The 14927-nt window shown below is 40.6% G+C and overlaps 1 protein-coding gene across 2 annotated transcripts in view; it reads right to left on the reverse strand.

The window, feature by feature from the left end:
* Window positions 1–4797: 4797 nt before the first annotated feature.
* The window catches only part of LMBRD1 (LMBR1 domain containing 1), a 120671-nt gene continuing 110541 nt past the window's right edge, over window positions 4798–14927 (reverse strand). For both annotated transcript variants that reach the window (XM_061206908.1, XM_061206909.1), the window contains 2 exons: window positions 5510–5601; window positions 4798–5371 (listed from right to left, as the gene is read on the reverse strand). In XM_061206908.1, coding sequence (XP_061062891.1) covers window positions 5255–5371; window positions 5510–5601 — 209 coding nt within the window. In that variant the 3' untranslated portion in view covers window positions 4798–5254. The remainder of the gene's footprint in view (window positions 5372–5509; window positions 5602–14927) is intronic.

Below are 14927 nucleotides of genomic sequence, written 5' to 3' on the forward strand. Positions count from 1 at the left end.
TAAGCCCTTCTTATATCTACTTGCTTTAGACTGGTAGTCATATAGACTCAAACACATTCTAAAAAAAAATCTACATGTTCTTACTCTCCTCCCCCACATTTTATGATTTGGACGTCCTCTTTTACATCTTCATGTTTATCCTTCTGCCGTTCATTGCGGTTATCATCACTTTTGCAAAAATGTTTTGATTTTTTATTTTTTAATCTGTGTACTGGCTTATTTAAGTGATTTACTTTCCAATTGTGATTTTTCTCTTTGCTATAGATTCTTGCTTCTTTTTTATTTAGAAAAGACCTTTCAAGATTTTTTTTAGGATAAGTTTAGTATTGCTGTATTCTTTTAGGTTTTGCTTGTCTGAGAAATTGTCTCTTCTTCTATTCTAAATGATAATCTTGCTGGGTAGAGTATTCTAGGTTGCAAATTTTTCCCTTTCAGGACTCTGAATATATCCTGCCACTCCCTTCTGGCCTGCAAAGTTTCTGTAGAGAAATCAGCTGGTAGCCTTATAGGGGTTCCCTTGCAATTAACTCTTTCTCTTTCTGCCTTTAGAATCCTCTCTTCATCTTTAAACTTTTGCCATTTTGATTACAGTATGTCTTGGTGTTTGGGACCCTCTGTACGCCTTGTACTTGGACATGTTTCCTTCTTTAGGTTTGGGAAGTTTTCAGCCATAATGTCTTCAAATACATTTTTGAACCCCTTTTCTCTTTCTTCTCTTTCTGGGATCCCTATTATGTGTAGATTGGCTCACTTTATATTATCCCATAGGTCTCTTATATTGCTTTCATTTTTTTTGTTCCATTTGTCTTTCTTTCAGTTATTTTGATTGGATGATTTCCATTATTCTATCTTCCAGATCACTTATTCGTTCTTCTGCATTATTCAATCTGCTATTCATTGCCTTTAGCTCAGCTTTTGTGTCGGAAATGAGTTTTCTAATTTTTCTAGGCTCCTCTTTATAGTTTCTAGTTCCTTTTTACAGTAATTTGCATTTCTATCGATAATCTTTTTTTTTTTTTTTTTTTGGCCGCACCACGTGGCTTGTGGGATCTTAGATCCCTGAATTGAACCTGGGCCCTCAGCAGTGAAAGCATGCAGAGTCCTAACCACTGGACCGCCAGGGAATTCCCTCAATAAACTTTAATTCCTTCTGTATTTTCCTTATGGTGGTGTCTGAAGAGGTCTGTTTCATTGTTTGTTCTTTCAGAGGAATTCTCTTGATCTTTTAATTGGGAGTGGTTCCTCTGCTTCTTCATTTTACTTATATTTCTCTGATTCTATGAGTTTAGGAGAAACAGTTATCTACTGTGTTCTTGGAGGGTTGTTTTTATGAGGGAACATCCCTTTGTAGCCTGTGTGGTTTTAATATTTTTGGTGTGAGGGCTATTTTTTGTATGGATGCCTGCCATGTCTTTCTTCAGTGTGTGCTGGCCGTTAGCCCCTTGATGGGGGGTGTGACTGGTGTTGTGGTGACCAGAGCCTGCACTGGATGTTGAGCGGGGCCTCCTCTTTGCCCTGTGGCTGTCACTGCCCTATTGTGGGGCAGGGTCTGCTCCCTAGTTGTTGGAGTAGAAGCCACCAGATCCGTTTCTGAGCTGTGGAGTGAATAGGTGGGACTGGAGCATGCCCACTGGGAGATGAGCCACTGAGTATTCCTCCGCTGGAGTTGTCCACCAGGGAGTGCGCTCTGTGGCATCACCTGAAACCCGTTGTGAGGGCTCACAAGTATGCTATTGTTGGCACTGCCCTCGGCCCTGGCTCAACTGTGGGAATGCTGGCAATCGTCCCTGGTGTCCCTCAGGTGCTCTGTTCACAAAGCCACCAGTGCAGATCCACTGAAGTCAGGTACCAGGACCGCAGCAGTCATGCACTTGGACCCGCCATGGGAACTATGGAGGCAGCCCAGACCCTGGCCCTGCCTCTGCGTGCATGTGCCGACAGAGCCCACAGCTGCTAAGACCAGACCTGACCCAGCTGCGGGAGTACCCATCGTCCACCTGGAAGTCCTGTAGGCGCTGAGCTTACAAAGCTGGTGGTGGTGGCGTAAATCTGCAGACCACACGGCTGTGAGGGGAGGGCTCAGATTTCATCGCTGCTTCCTAAGTCACGCGGCCCCTGGGGATCAGCTCTCATTTCAACCCCGCCTCTGCGTGTGGGCAATCTGCTGGCACTTACGAGCTCCCAGAGCTTGTAGAGGTGGCACCGAGCCAGTTGAGAGTGCACCAAGAAAGGGGCTGCTATGGAGGCCCCGCCCCTCCCTTCCTTCATGCATGTTAACAGTGGGGTTTCAATGGCAGCACCAGGACCACTGTGAGCACACACAGAGTGAGGCTGCTATGGAGGCCCGGCCTCTCCCTTCATGCACCACTCAATGATGGCGCTTCACTTCTATGGCAGGCCCAGGCTTCTTCCATGTACACCCCTGGTTGCAGCCATACCACACTCCAGCCCCTTCAAGCTGTCTCCGCACAGCCAACACCAGCCCTCTCCCTGGGTCTGTCCTCTAAAGTCCGAGTCTAGCACCCGGACCCACACGCAACAGCAAACACGTCTCAGGCTGGCGTGTGCAGGGCAATGGCGTGGACCATCTATGCAGCTCTCTTTCTGTTCTGCCTGCTGCCAACTTGCTGTTGCGCTCTCCTCCAAGCCTCTGAAGCTCCCTTTCTGTCCTGGCTGATCTCTCTGCCAGTGAAGGGGCTTCCCAGGATGTGGGAACTTTTGCTCTTTCACAGCTCCCACCTAGGGGCGCAGGTCCCATCCCAATTTCTTTTTTCTTTCGTCCTACCCAGTTATGTGGAGATCTTTCTTGCAATTTTGGGTGTCTCAGATATTCTGCCACCGTTCAGTAGGTATTCTGTGAGAACTGTCCACATGTATGAGTATTTTTGATGTATTTGTGGGAGGAGGTGAGCTCCACGTCCTTCTATTCCGGCATCTTGATTCTTCTCCCATAAAGCTTTGAATTAGCAAATTCGCCGCCAACTGAGTGCTTTCCAAGTGCAGGGAGCTGCTCTGGCACCAGGGTCGAAGTTGAACAACCAGATATGTGTTCAAGGGCTTGCAGCCCAGAGGAAGCAGCCCTGAAGGTAACAGTCACAACACACTGTACAGGGAGCCCCGTGAGCAGGGAAAAGACGCATCTAACTGTGCCTAGGAGACTACGGGGGGTAACTGACCAGATAACGTCATGGCTGAGATCTGAAGAGTAAGGATTCTCTTAGGAGACAAGAGGAGGGGAAGTGTGTCATAGGCAGAAGGGACAGTTCAGCAGAGTGGGGAGGTGAGAAATCAGAGCCGTTTGGATAATGTTGAGACATCTGTGGGGATGGCAGTGAAAACTGGATAGGTAGGTAGGACACACACCAGAACGGTCTTAGATGTCACATGAAAGCTATGAATTTCATTCTGAAATAATGGAAAGCTTTTCACAGCAAAGAAATGTCATCATCTGATTTGTGTTTTCACTGGCGAGGAAAGATTGAAAGGAGCTGGGACTCGGCAGAAAGCCCAGTGAGGAAATTAAGAAGCAGTGTGTGTTAGAAGGCTTGGGCTGCTATAACAAAATACCACAGGCTGGGGGGGGGCATTAACAACTAAAGCCTGTTTTCTCACAGTTCTGGAGGCTGCAAGTCCACGATCAAGGTGCTGGCAGGGTCGGGTTCGCCTTTTCTCTATGCACACACATCCTCGATGTCTCCTCCTCTTCTTATAAGGGCACCCGTCATACTGGATTAGGGCGCCACCTAATTACCTCTTTAAAGACCCAATCTCCAGATATAATCAGAGTCTCAGTTACTAGGGGTTAGGACCTCAATATGGAAATTTTTCTGTGGCGGCTGGGGGGAACACAACTCAGTCCATAACATAGTAAGAATGAAGAAGAGGAAAAATGGAAGGACAGTTAAGCAGAGATCAACATGGCCTGATTAGTGATGGGCCAGGTACACACAGGAGATAAGGAGGTCTGCTTGAGTTTTGGTTTTGGTTTTGGCAACCGGGTATGTGCTGGTGCCATCTGTCAAAAAAATGAATAAAGAAGGAGGCTTGGTATGACCAGAAAAACGAGGAGTTCAATTATCAACATGCTGCAATTGAAGTAGTAATTTCTAGTTAACAGGTAAGTAAAATTTTGGAAACTGAGGGTATATTGTCCAAAAAGAAAATGTGAAATAAGAAGAGAAGGGAATGGAATCTTGGTGAATAACATCAAAGATGCCAAACATGAAGGGTGTGGAGGTCTATCCAGAGAGACAAAGAATGAGAGCAAAGTGACACAAAAATTAAGAGAGAGACGAACTGAATGGGAGATGGTTGTTAAGTCCTAAGTCTTTTTCAGAAACTTAATGGTATTCTACTTCAAGGATCATAATATGTGCTTTTCATGAGTTCTAATTTGCTTGTGTTAGTAAACTAGGATCTCAGTATCCAGAATGCCTTCAAAATACCCTATCGATGGTCTATAGATTTCCCTATATCTTTTGCAAATTCTAAATCTTTAGAATGAGAAAATATCTTTAAAGCTAAAATATGATGTCATATATCTTAAACTGATCATACACTGATTTTTTTCAGGATTACTTATTCTTGACAATATTCCCATTTATGTTGGAATACAACTTTCGAGGTTATTTACAACAATGTATATGCCTTAAATACTGTAGAGGTGATAAGATATCTAATGGACTAATGTCTGAACAATATAATACATCTTGGCACACCAAGCAGCCTGAAATCTGTTCATGAAATCTATTTCAATGGCGCTAGTGATTTAATGTAGAAAATAGAAAACAAGATGCATAGCGGAATAACATTTATTTATCAGCTATACTGTGAATATTATTTTTCAACAATCAGATATAGACACTTGAAAATTCCACAGTACTCTAGAGACCCAAAGGCACAGATACAAGTGATTTATTATGTTTTTAAAAAGTGACCAAAGGGAATATTAATTCTGGAAGATTTTTAATCAATTCAACACTATTATACACTAGAGGAAAAAAAATTTCCACAAACATTCCCTCACAAGGCCGGTACTTTTATATTTACATAGTATTATTATAGCAATTTAAAATGTTAATCTATGATACAATAATGTTACTTCAGAAAACATAAAAAATATAGTTTTTTTTTTTTAATAGCCATGCTCCCATTTTTGATGAAAGCTAGTCAGTTCATCCTAATGTTAGTTTGACACTTTACAAATGCACAAGAGATGCAGAGTCAGCTTAGTAAACCTGTACAACAGAGGCCGTCAGACAGAGTAGACAGAGGGCTCCTCATCACTCAGGTCTGAGTCATCCTCATCTACCCCTTCAATGACCGACTTCTTCCCTTTACAGCAGGAGACAATCAACCCAATCACAAACACCTGCAAATGTAAACAAGCTGTATGTTATTTCTCAAACCTGAAGTCATCCAGAAAGCACCGAATTTAAAACCCAATAGCATTGCTGTGACACAAACAGGCCACTAATGGTCACAGCATCCCTGGGACACCTGTACTTACCCCAAGAAAGGCCCAGTTACCAAAGTAGTAGGCGGCACTAAAGAACCAGAACTTGTGAAGGAACAGGTAGGTCCGGGTGACAGTACACTGATCTATAAAAGCAAATAAAGGACTAGGGTGAGGTAGTTTCTCTCTTGAAATAGACTATTAATACTTGACCTAAAAGGTTATTAACCAAGACTAACTATCAATGTTAGAGACAGGATTGAAATCTAGGCCTATCTCCAAAGCCCACTCTTTCAATCACCTTAATATAGTTTAAATTATCAACTAATATGACATATTTTTAAAAGTGAATGCCACCAATGTAACCTCAGCTCTTAGGTATAAAAAATTATATTGGCTAGTTCAGTGTAATTGAAATAGAAAAAGCATTTTAACCTGGAATGCCAGACACATCCTAAAACAAAACAGACAAAGTTTTCCTGATGAAGAAAAGAAATGAAGAAAGTAATCAGATGTGGTTAGCATTCTTTTCTAAGAATCCAACTGAGAGATTTTTTTGAGCTTTTTTTTCTTTTTAAGAATGCTATTGAAAAAATGGCCACTGCTTATAAAGAAATACAGAAAAATCATTATTTACTGAATTGCTTACTGTCTGAATTTTAGACAGCATTATAGCTTGAATTTAAAAAGAAATCACTTACTTCTCTCCTTCAAAAAAAAAAAAAAAAGTAACTTTTAAAGAGAAATTGGCAGACCAGTTACTTGATACTTTATACATGTATCTAGTAAAGGAAGTCTAAGGAAATGCTTGTTTATGAAAACCACTTGTCCCATGGATTTCTGAAAAGCAGCATTAGGTTCTGTTTTATCCCAACCCTCCCCTCCCTTCCCCTACAGTTCAGCATGTCCTTCCGGATGGCTCAATGCCCAGCTGGACAGACAGCCTCTGCTTCTGGCAGGAAAACATGCCATTTCACAGAGAAGCACCTTCCTCTCACAAGCAGGACAGCAATTTAATGTGGATCCTCTGATCCCCACGGGCCCCCTTCATACTCCTCGTTCTCTTTCTCAACACAAAAGTCTAAGAGGAATATTCCAAGCTTCCTAGGAAAAACCAAAAATATATCGAGCAGCAGGGGAGGGACGAATGTTTCTCTCTTGTCCTACAGTCCCTGGCCCCCCAGATCATGCCCCCCCAGATCATACCCCCCCAGATCACGGCCCCCCCCAGATCACGGCCTCACACCAGGCGCCAGAGCTCAGGCAGCAGAGACGCCTCCCTGCAGGAAAGCCCCTGGTCAGCCACTCTGCCCCACAGCGAATTCTCCCCTCCATCACAGAAGGTGCTTCACATGTACTCAATTTGCCACTTTTTCCACTGGAAAAATCACGTACTCAGGTACGTGAAAAATCAGGTAATATCACGTACTCAATTTGCCACTTTTTCCACTGGATTGGCCTGAATATTCCACAGTACCCATCAGAATACCTGGCATTCATATTCAGTATGACTGCTGAAAAACTAAACTTTTTAAAAAGAGGGTATTTTACTTTAAAATCATATTGCTAAATAATACATTTTCTAATTTCTTTTGACTAAAATCTGAGAAGATGCCAAGGATGTCAAAACAAGATGCTCTGAATATGCCTTGAAAATGAAAGTACAACTTAAATGTCCAGCACGGCAAAGCAAGCCCAGGCCCTGGTCTTGACGGACTTGGCGTCGGCTATCATTTGGTCACTTCTCTGCCATGTGAACGGGCAAGTGTGAACCACGAGACTCTGCTTGTCACCACACTTCCTGATAGGGTCATCCTGAAGACCAAGCGAGGGTTGCAAAGGGGCAGTTAATGTCCATTTTCTTCTTCAAGATGTACCAAGACCATGATAAAGAATACAATTTTCAAGAGCTGCTCAAATGGTGCCAATAAAAACTCATCTTAAGATTTTAGAAGATTATGTGCACGCTAGTAGTGAGGAAAATACTTGCTTAGGTGTTAGTATCACGACTACTCTGTACGTGTTCATTATTCTTCTGTCTCTACAGTCAAAACAGATACAAATGAATTTGGTGAAATTTAAATGTGTATAATTCAGTAAAAGGATACCTGCTGCACAGTAATATATCTTTAAGTAAAAATAACCAATCTGAAATGAAGAACGGAACGGGCTGTAAAAAATGCCTGTTCACAGTTATTTTAAAAACATCAACAGTATCTTTCATGGCTTAAGCATTACATGAGTTCTACTGTACAAGTACAAACCTGTTTTTTTTTAATAAATTTATTTATTTATTCATTTATTTATTTATTTTTGGCTGCGTTGGGTCTTCGTTGCTGCGCACAGGCTTTCTCTAGTTGTGGTGAGCAGGGGCTGCTCTTCATTGCGATGCGCAGGCTTCTCATTGCGGTGGCTTCTCTTGTTGCGGAGCACGGGCTTTAGGTGCGCAGGCTTCGGTAGTTGTGGCGTGTGCAGGCTCAGTAGTTGTGGCGCACGGGCTTAGCTGCTCCGCGGCGTGTGGGATCTTCCCAGACCAGGGCTCGAACCCGCGTCCCCTGCATTGGCAGGCGGATTCTTAACCACTGCGCCACCAGGGAAGCCCACAAACATGTTTTTAAAAAGTTATTCAACCTTCTCAACATTGCTAATGCTCTAAACTTAAAAAATAAAAAGTTCTATTACTCATTTCCATACCTAAAGGTATTTGCGGGGTCAGAACTTGAGTGAACTAGAAATTTCAAGGCCAGAACAGGGATTACAAGACAGAGGCTGAGCTGGCAAAAGCAGGTAGAATCAAATCACTTTTCCCAGGGGGTCTAATAATCCACTCAGTGACATTTTAAATTGGCTATACCTGCTGATTATTTTCCCCACCACAAAAAAACATATCTTAAATATTTTTCCTATCACATTATTTTACATGTTTACCACTTTCAAAGGCTGGCGATTTGATGCAAGCCTTCTAAAATAAGAACAAAATGTACATTGTTAGTGTCTGCTTTGTTGTTGAAAAAGTATGTAACAGCTTTTATAGTTATCTTTATATGTATATATCATTATATTTATATGTGTATGAAGTGGCATATGTCCACAGAGGAATTTTAGTTAATAATCCCCATGCATATATTTTATGTTCGAGCGATAACTCCACACTGAGTACACCATCTGCCACCTCCCAGCTGCCCACCTGAATCACAGATATCTAGGAGATCTAGAGAGGTGTTTCTACTGCTATCTAAAAAACTACAGTAAGTATTTCGAACTTGGTTTGGCCTTCAAAGTAAATGTGAATTCCTCAATGTAGGGAGTGCATTCTAAAACCGGAATTGTTCAGGAGATTTCCGGCTGTTATTCCTCACAGGGACACATAAACTTCCAATTACACCAAAGAGTGCATGTTTACAACGAAAAACTAAAAACAGGGGTTCAGACAAACTTTTTTCTTCAGACAGAGTGGCCATACAGTAAAGATCAAGATTAAAAGAGCCGAGAGAGAGTATCTGGAGCATGTGAACAGAATCAAAGCCCTGCTTCCACCACCCTCCCCCATCCGTTCTCACTTACCATCAAACTAGATGAGTAACCAACCGAGAGCGCAATTAAACCCTGCCTCTCACGGAACAGCCGCCTTTATAAATATACCTGATAGATTTTATACTACTTATTTCTTGTGTCCTTTTAGACCACTGGTTATGTCATTGTTAATGTATGCTGACTGCCACTAACATAACTTTGCTCATTAACTATAATAAACAGCACCTTCTACTTTAAATATATTTTGAAAAACAATACTTGGTGCCGATTTAAGCCACCATTATGTCATCACCATGTTACACCTTCACTTGAAATCAGCTTAGAATTAATTAACTCTGTATTTGTACTTTACTTATAAAACAAGTCCTTATGTTAACATGTGCATTCAGAGAGAAGGCATTTGGGAAAATTCATGTACCACAGAGAATTTTAAAGCAATTTCTTTGTTTGACTAGTGACAAAAAAACTGGGAGAAGATTGGACTATTGAGAACCCCACTGCCTTTCTCATGGTTGCCCGTGATCATGCTAACTTTGGTTTCTGATTAGGGTCTTGCTACTACTGAATACAACAGACATACAAATCTTAACTGTAAACAGGCTGAGGATCTCAGGCTTTATTGTGATGTGATTAGGAATTATTTATCAAATGGTTTTAACAAAGGGGATAACATGAGTGCACTGCAGGCTGGCAGAGGGAACTGAGAGTAGGAAGAGGTTCATCAAACCAGGAAACAACCCAAGTGAAAACACGAGCTGTCGGGATGAAAGGAAGGCTGGATCTGAGGTTCTGGGGAGTAAAATGCCAGTGAGTAACTACTGTCAAATGGATTTACAGCATGTGAAATATATACGCACAAAAAGATTTGAGCAACTCGCAACATATATCCAAATAAGGGAGGACAGAAAAAATTTAAATATGTAATAAAAACCAAAATTGTATGCTCATCTGAAACTTAACAAATGGCATACAGTTTAATAATGTTTTGTTAAATCTCACTGCAGGAGCTGGGTAAAAGGGAAAGAAAGAATTGGTGAACATCAAAAATCATAGAAATTCTAAAGGAAATTGATTTATTATGTTTTATGGATATATAAATTGTACCAGGCTAATAAAGATAGCATTTGTCACATGTTTTGTACTAAAGAGTAACTTTTTATAGTGACTATTTTAAGAACCAGTATCATCTGTGTTGAGCTCTGATTACATTTAAGTAAGTTTAATGTATTTCAAAGATGCTAAAATATGTATTGCTCCTTTAAGAAAGAATGCACCTAGTTTCATTTGTCTTGACCATATAAAAATAATTGGCCATACACAACTTATAAAAGAGAATTACAAAGGTAAGCATTAGCATAACATGTAGACACAATCTTAAACTGTATTAGTAAACTCTAAATTAATTAGATTTACTATTACTCTTAATTGTCAAAGATAGTAAAATATAAAACAACTGCTTTCTATTACTTTATCTTTTTCATAGAATGATAGTAATTTAAGGGGTACAGCAGAAAATATTAGAGACAGAAGATTGAGATTTGGTTCTTGAGTCTGCCACTTATATTTACTGTGAGATTCTGGAATCATTTAACTTCTAAGTATCAGTTTCTCTCTAAGTGTCACTGAGATAATATCTACTTCTGATGGATAGTGATAAGATAAACTGAACTTCTGAGAATTAAATTAGAGAGAATTCTACATGTGCTAAAAAAAAAAAAGTCTGATGTTTTAGGAGACAGCATCCTTAAGCAAGGATCTGTAAAAAGTGGCTGAGAAGTTTTACAAAATCACCTGGGCTGGTTTCAGACTGGATTCCAAAGAACTGAGAAACCTTACACCTAGTTAACTTCAGTGTACTGTCCTAGCTGAACTTTTATCAACACAATCAAAATGTGGCCTCGAAAAAGAACTTTGACAGTAAGAGACTTTCTGGATCTCAAGCAAAACCCAAGAAAAATATGCTCTGATCAATACTTAATTTTCTAGTCTGCACGGCAACCTCACTTGACAACGGACACAATACATAAGGCTTTCTCAGCTGGATGATACCAGCCAATGTCAGTGAGGCCCTCTTCTGACTCCAAGCCCACCTAGAAACTATGTGACTATAAATTTGGTTTTCCAGATTCCTTCCTTCATTGAGAATTCACTAGCCCTGAGCCTCTAGTTTCTTTAATGGTTATACTTCCTATGGTAAATTAATAAACTGCCATCTGGCTAAAACTTTAGTTTCCTCTCCACTTATCTGGAGTCAAATACAGATGCTGGAGATCAAGCAGGATTCTTAAATAATAATTCTATCTCATCACTCTAACTTCAATATTGCTCTGCCCATTTGATGGGTAGAATTAAATCGAATGAGGCTATCAACACAGAGTTATTATTTGTCAAGTGAAAGATTATAAGTTTATAGTACTTAACCATGAAGGACTATTTTAACTTGTTGAACACAAAGCCTTCTGGTTCAAGAGGGCAGACTGAGCACAGTCATTTGTTCCCTGTCCTGTTTCCCAGGACCTCATGCAAGTTATGGAGCAGGAATAAAGCCAGGAGCAAACTTTAACAGCGAAGAGAATGGGAGGCAGGCCACCCGGTGATGGGAGACCTCAGCAGTATTCTGGAAGATGAAGCCACATTCGAAAGGTCTCCAGTAAAATAGCTGGTTTCCTTCTCATTTACTTTAAAATATAACTTAAGGATCAAGAAACCCCAGTCATAGAGTCCCCAGTGATGAGGCTTCCCAGGTTCCTGATACTTGAATACAAACTAGCATAAATATGAATGAATCATCAGATATATACAGAAAACGATCAGCAGGAGGGGAAAGAACAAGATAAACAGAAATGCTCCAAGATGAACTGAACTGTAACTGACTTAAAGGAAACAAGGAAACGATTAAGAAAAATGTTTAGTAACTTCACATATTGACGAAGATATTACATCCATAAAACAAAGATACTTGAAAAAGAAAAATGAGACACATAAAGTACCTCAAGGAAAGTACAAATTTGTTACATGAAATAAACAATTCAGGGTATAGTTTGAAGATAAACCTGAATACATATCCAAGAATCTAGAGCAAAATGGTAGGCTGAAAATACGAGAGGAGACAGATGATGAATTGAAGATATCCAGCAACTAATGAACAAGAGCTCCCCAAGGGGAAAATGGAGAAAACAGAAACTATCAAGTTAACTTCAAAAGAAGAAATAGACTGGCGCTGGATTTCTCACCGGTCAAAAACGAAACACAGATGGTGCAATGCCTTTAAAGTTCTAAAAGAAATGAAGTCCTCCGTAGAATTCTAAGCACAAGCCCATCAATTCTATCAATTGTGAGGATATAATACTTTTCAGATACACATTTTGCACAAAGCATTTCTTTTCTTTAACTCTACGTAAACTAAGAGCTTTGGGAAGGAAATCAAGGAAGAAGATATGGTTTCTAATGCATCAGAAGTCCAACGAACAGAAATTATAACATTAGAGCTGAACAGCACAATTAGAAAGCAATTAATCCAAAGAAAAGGGGTCAGTAGGTATTTAGAAGGAAGTAAATACAATGGGTTTCCTCCAACAGATAAAGTGAGCAAGAAACGACAAGACACTAGGTAGATATCAATCTTATGTTACTTTAAGGACTTTTTTAACAAGAGAAAGAAAAAAAGGAACAAATTTTAAAAGTGGTTCAATTCTACAAATGCTGGTTGAACAAGGCAGAAAAATATACTCATATATATCTATATGTTTTCTTATCCTCAAGGAGCTTACACGTTCCTATAAAAGGGTAGGACAGAGATAAGACACATAAATGACGATAGATTAAGACAGAGTGAGGTCATGTCATCAGAAGTATAAATGCTATGGGGATTCAAATGAAAAAAAGAGAAACGGCACACGTGTTTGGAGATTCAAAAAAGAAGGACAGGTTTGAAAGAAACCTTGTAAGATGGCCAGGATTCTGACTGACAAAGATGGGAGGAGATGGGTAGAAATTGGCTGTGGCATTCCAAGAACAAACAGTTGAAAAGCAAAGACGGAAAAGATGGCCACGTTCAGGAAGTGTATGAAAAAAGGCTGGAAACATGCAGGACGGGTTAGAGAGTGGAATCCTTCAGTCCTCGGCTGAATTTATCAGATGGTACAGGGCAGCACTTAAGGTTCCTGGTGGAGGAATGACACTGTCAGAGGACTTTAGGACAGCGGTTTCCACAGTGTGGTTTCCAGACCAAAACCGTCAGAAAATTCTAGGGTCCCTCCTCAGATCCACTGAATCAAAAATTTTGCGATGTATTTCGCAAGCCTTCCAAGAGATTCTGATGCACACGAAACTTCGATAACCACTGTTTCAGAACAATTAGGCTACCAGCACTGTGTAGTGTGGATCAGAGTGGAGCACTAGTTAAAAGGCTCAGCAATTCATCTGACATGTCATTTAGGTGAGATGTGAGGGTCACTATGGCAACAGACTCTGCATCCCTTAGCAACTGATTAGCTGAAGAGAAAGTGAATGAAGATAACTGTGCCTTGAAGAATGATGGTGGTAAAAGAAATAGCAAAGTCAGGACATACGGTCCAAGACCTTATCTAATAGTTTGTACCTCCCCAATAATTATTCATTTTAAACATTTTTATAAAAGCACATTACCAAAATAAGAAGGCTCTGTATATTATTTTCATATGGTTGATAAGTCTCATTTAGGACTACCCATAGATTAAGCTAACACGCTAACATCTTAATTTCGCTTTCTTCCTTGACCCTGCACACCACATTGCAACTACACACGTGCTTTCCGCCATAAGGGAAACCTAATGAAAAAATGTGCGGTAACCAACCGGTAGACTGAGAAGTTATTAGGTTTCTTATTAGTTCTCAGTTTATGATGGAATACCAAGAACAAAACAAAGTCAAACAGGTTCAAAGGAAGCAAAAGGACAGCCTTGAAAGTTGCATAGATTTTAAAAGACTATTATTCTAGATATTATCAAATATAGAATATAAAATATTAAGCAATGTTTTCTAATTAAAACTCTAAAAACACAGACATAACCCCTTTCTCTCTCATATGCTATGCTCGACTCCTCAGCAAATCCCACTGGCTCTACCTTCAAAATCTATCCAGAATCTGACCACTTCCTGCCACTTCCACCACCACCATCAGCTCTGCCTTGGATTCCTGCAAAAGTTCTCTCAACTTGCCTTTGCCCTTGGTTTATTATGGTCTATCTCAGGGGCTGGTAAACTTTACCCCAAAAGGATACATTTAGACCGTTCCTTGTTTTTGTAAGTTTTGCTGGAACACGGCCACGGCATCCGTGACGTACCGTGTACCGCAGCTTCTGTGCTGCAGTGGCAGAGCTGAGCAGTGCGGACCCTACTGCAGGTCCCACGGAGCCTAAAATATTGACTATCCAGTCCTTTAGAGAAAAAGGTTGCCAGGCCCTGGTCTACATATCACATCAAGTCATCTGCTCACAACCTTCTAGACTTTCCATCTGAGCGTAAAACCTGAAGTCCTTTACCTTGATGACTTGCCCTTCCTCTTCCTCTTCCAGGCTCCCCTCCCCCTCCCCACTCTGCACCTGCTGTCACCTTGGTCTGCAGGGCTTCTCCCCAGGAATCTCACTTCCTGAAGGTCGTTTTGCCCAGATGTCAGCTTCTCAGTAAGGATTTCCTTTCTACTTTACTCTACTCAGCATTTCAAACCGTCCCTCTTTCTGTTTACCGCTTACCCTCCTTTGGCACTTTATTCTTCTCCATAATGCTTACCGCCTGACGTATTTATTTGTCTCCTACTACTAAGTAAGCTCCATGGGGACAGGAATATTTGAGCTTTGTTCACTGTTGTGTCACTAGTACCTGGAATAGTGCCTGGCACATACCAGATATCAATATAAACATTTGTTACATGAAAAAGCAAGGAAGAATAGATAAGAAA

This window comes from Eubalaena glacialis, chromosome 12 (assembly GCF_028564815.1).
Source record: "Eubalaena glacialis isolate mEubGla1 chromosome 12, mEubGla1.1.hap2.+ XY, whole genome shotgun sequence".
NCBI classification, from domain to species: domain Eukaryota; kingdom Metazoa; phylum Chordata; class Mammalia; order Artiodactyla; family Balaenidae; genus Eubalaena; species Eubalaena glacialis.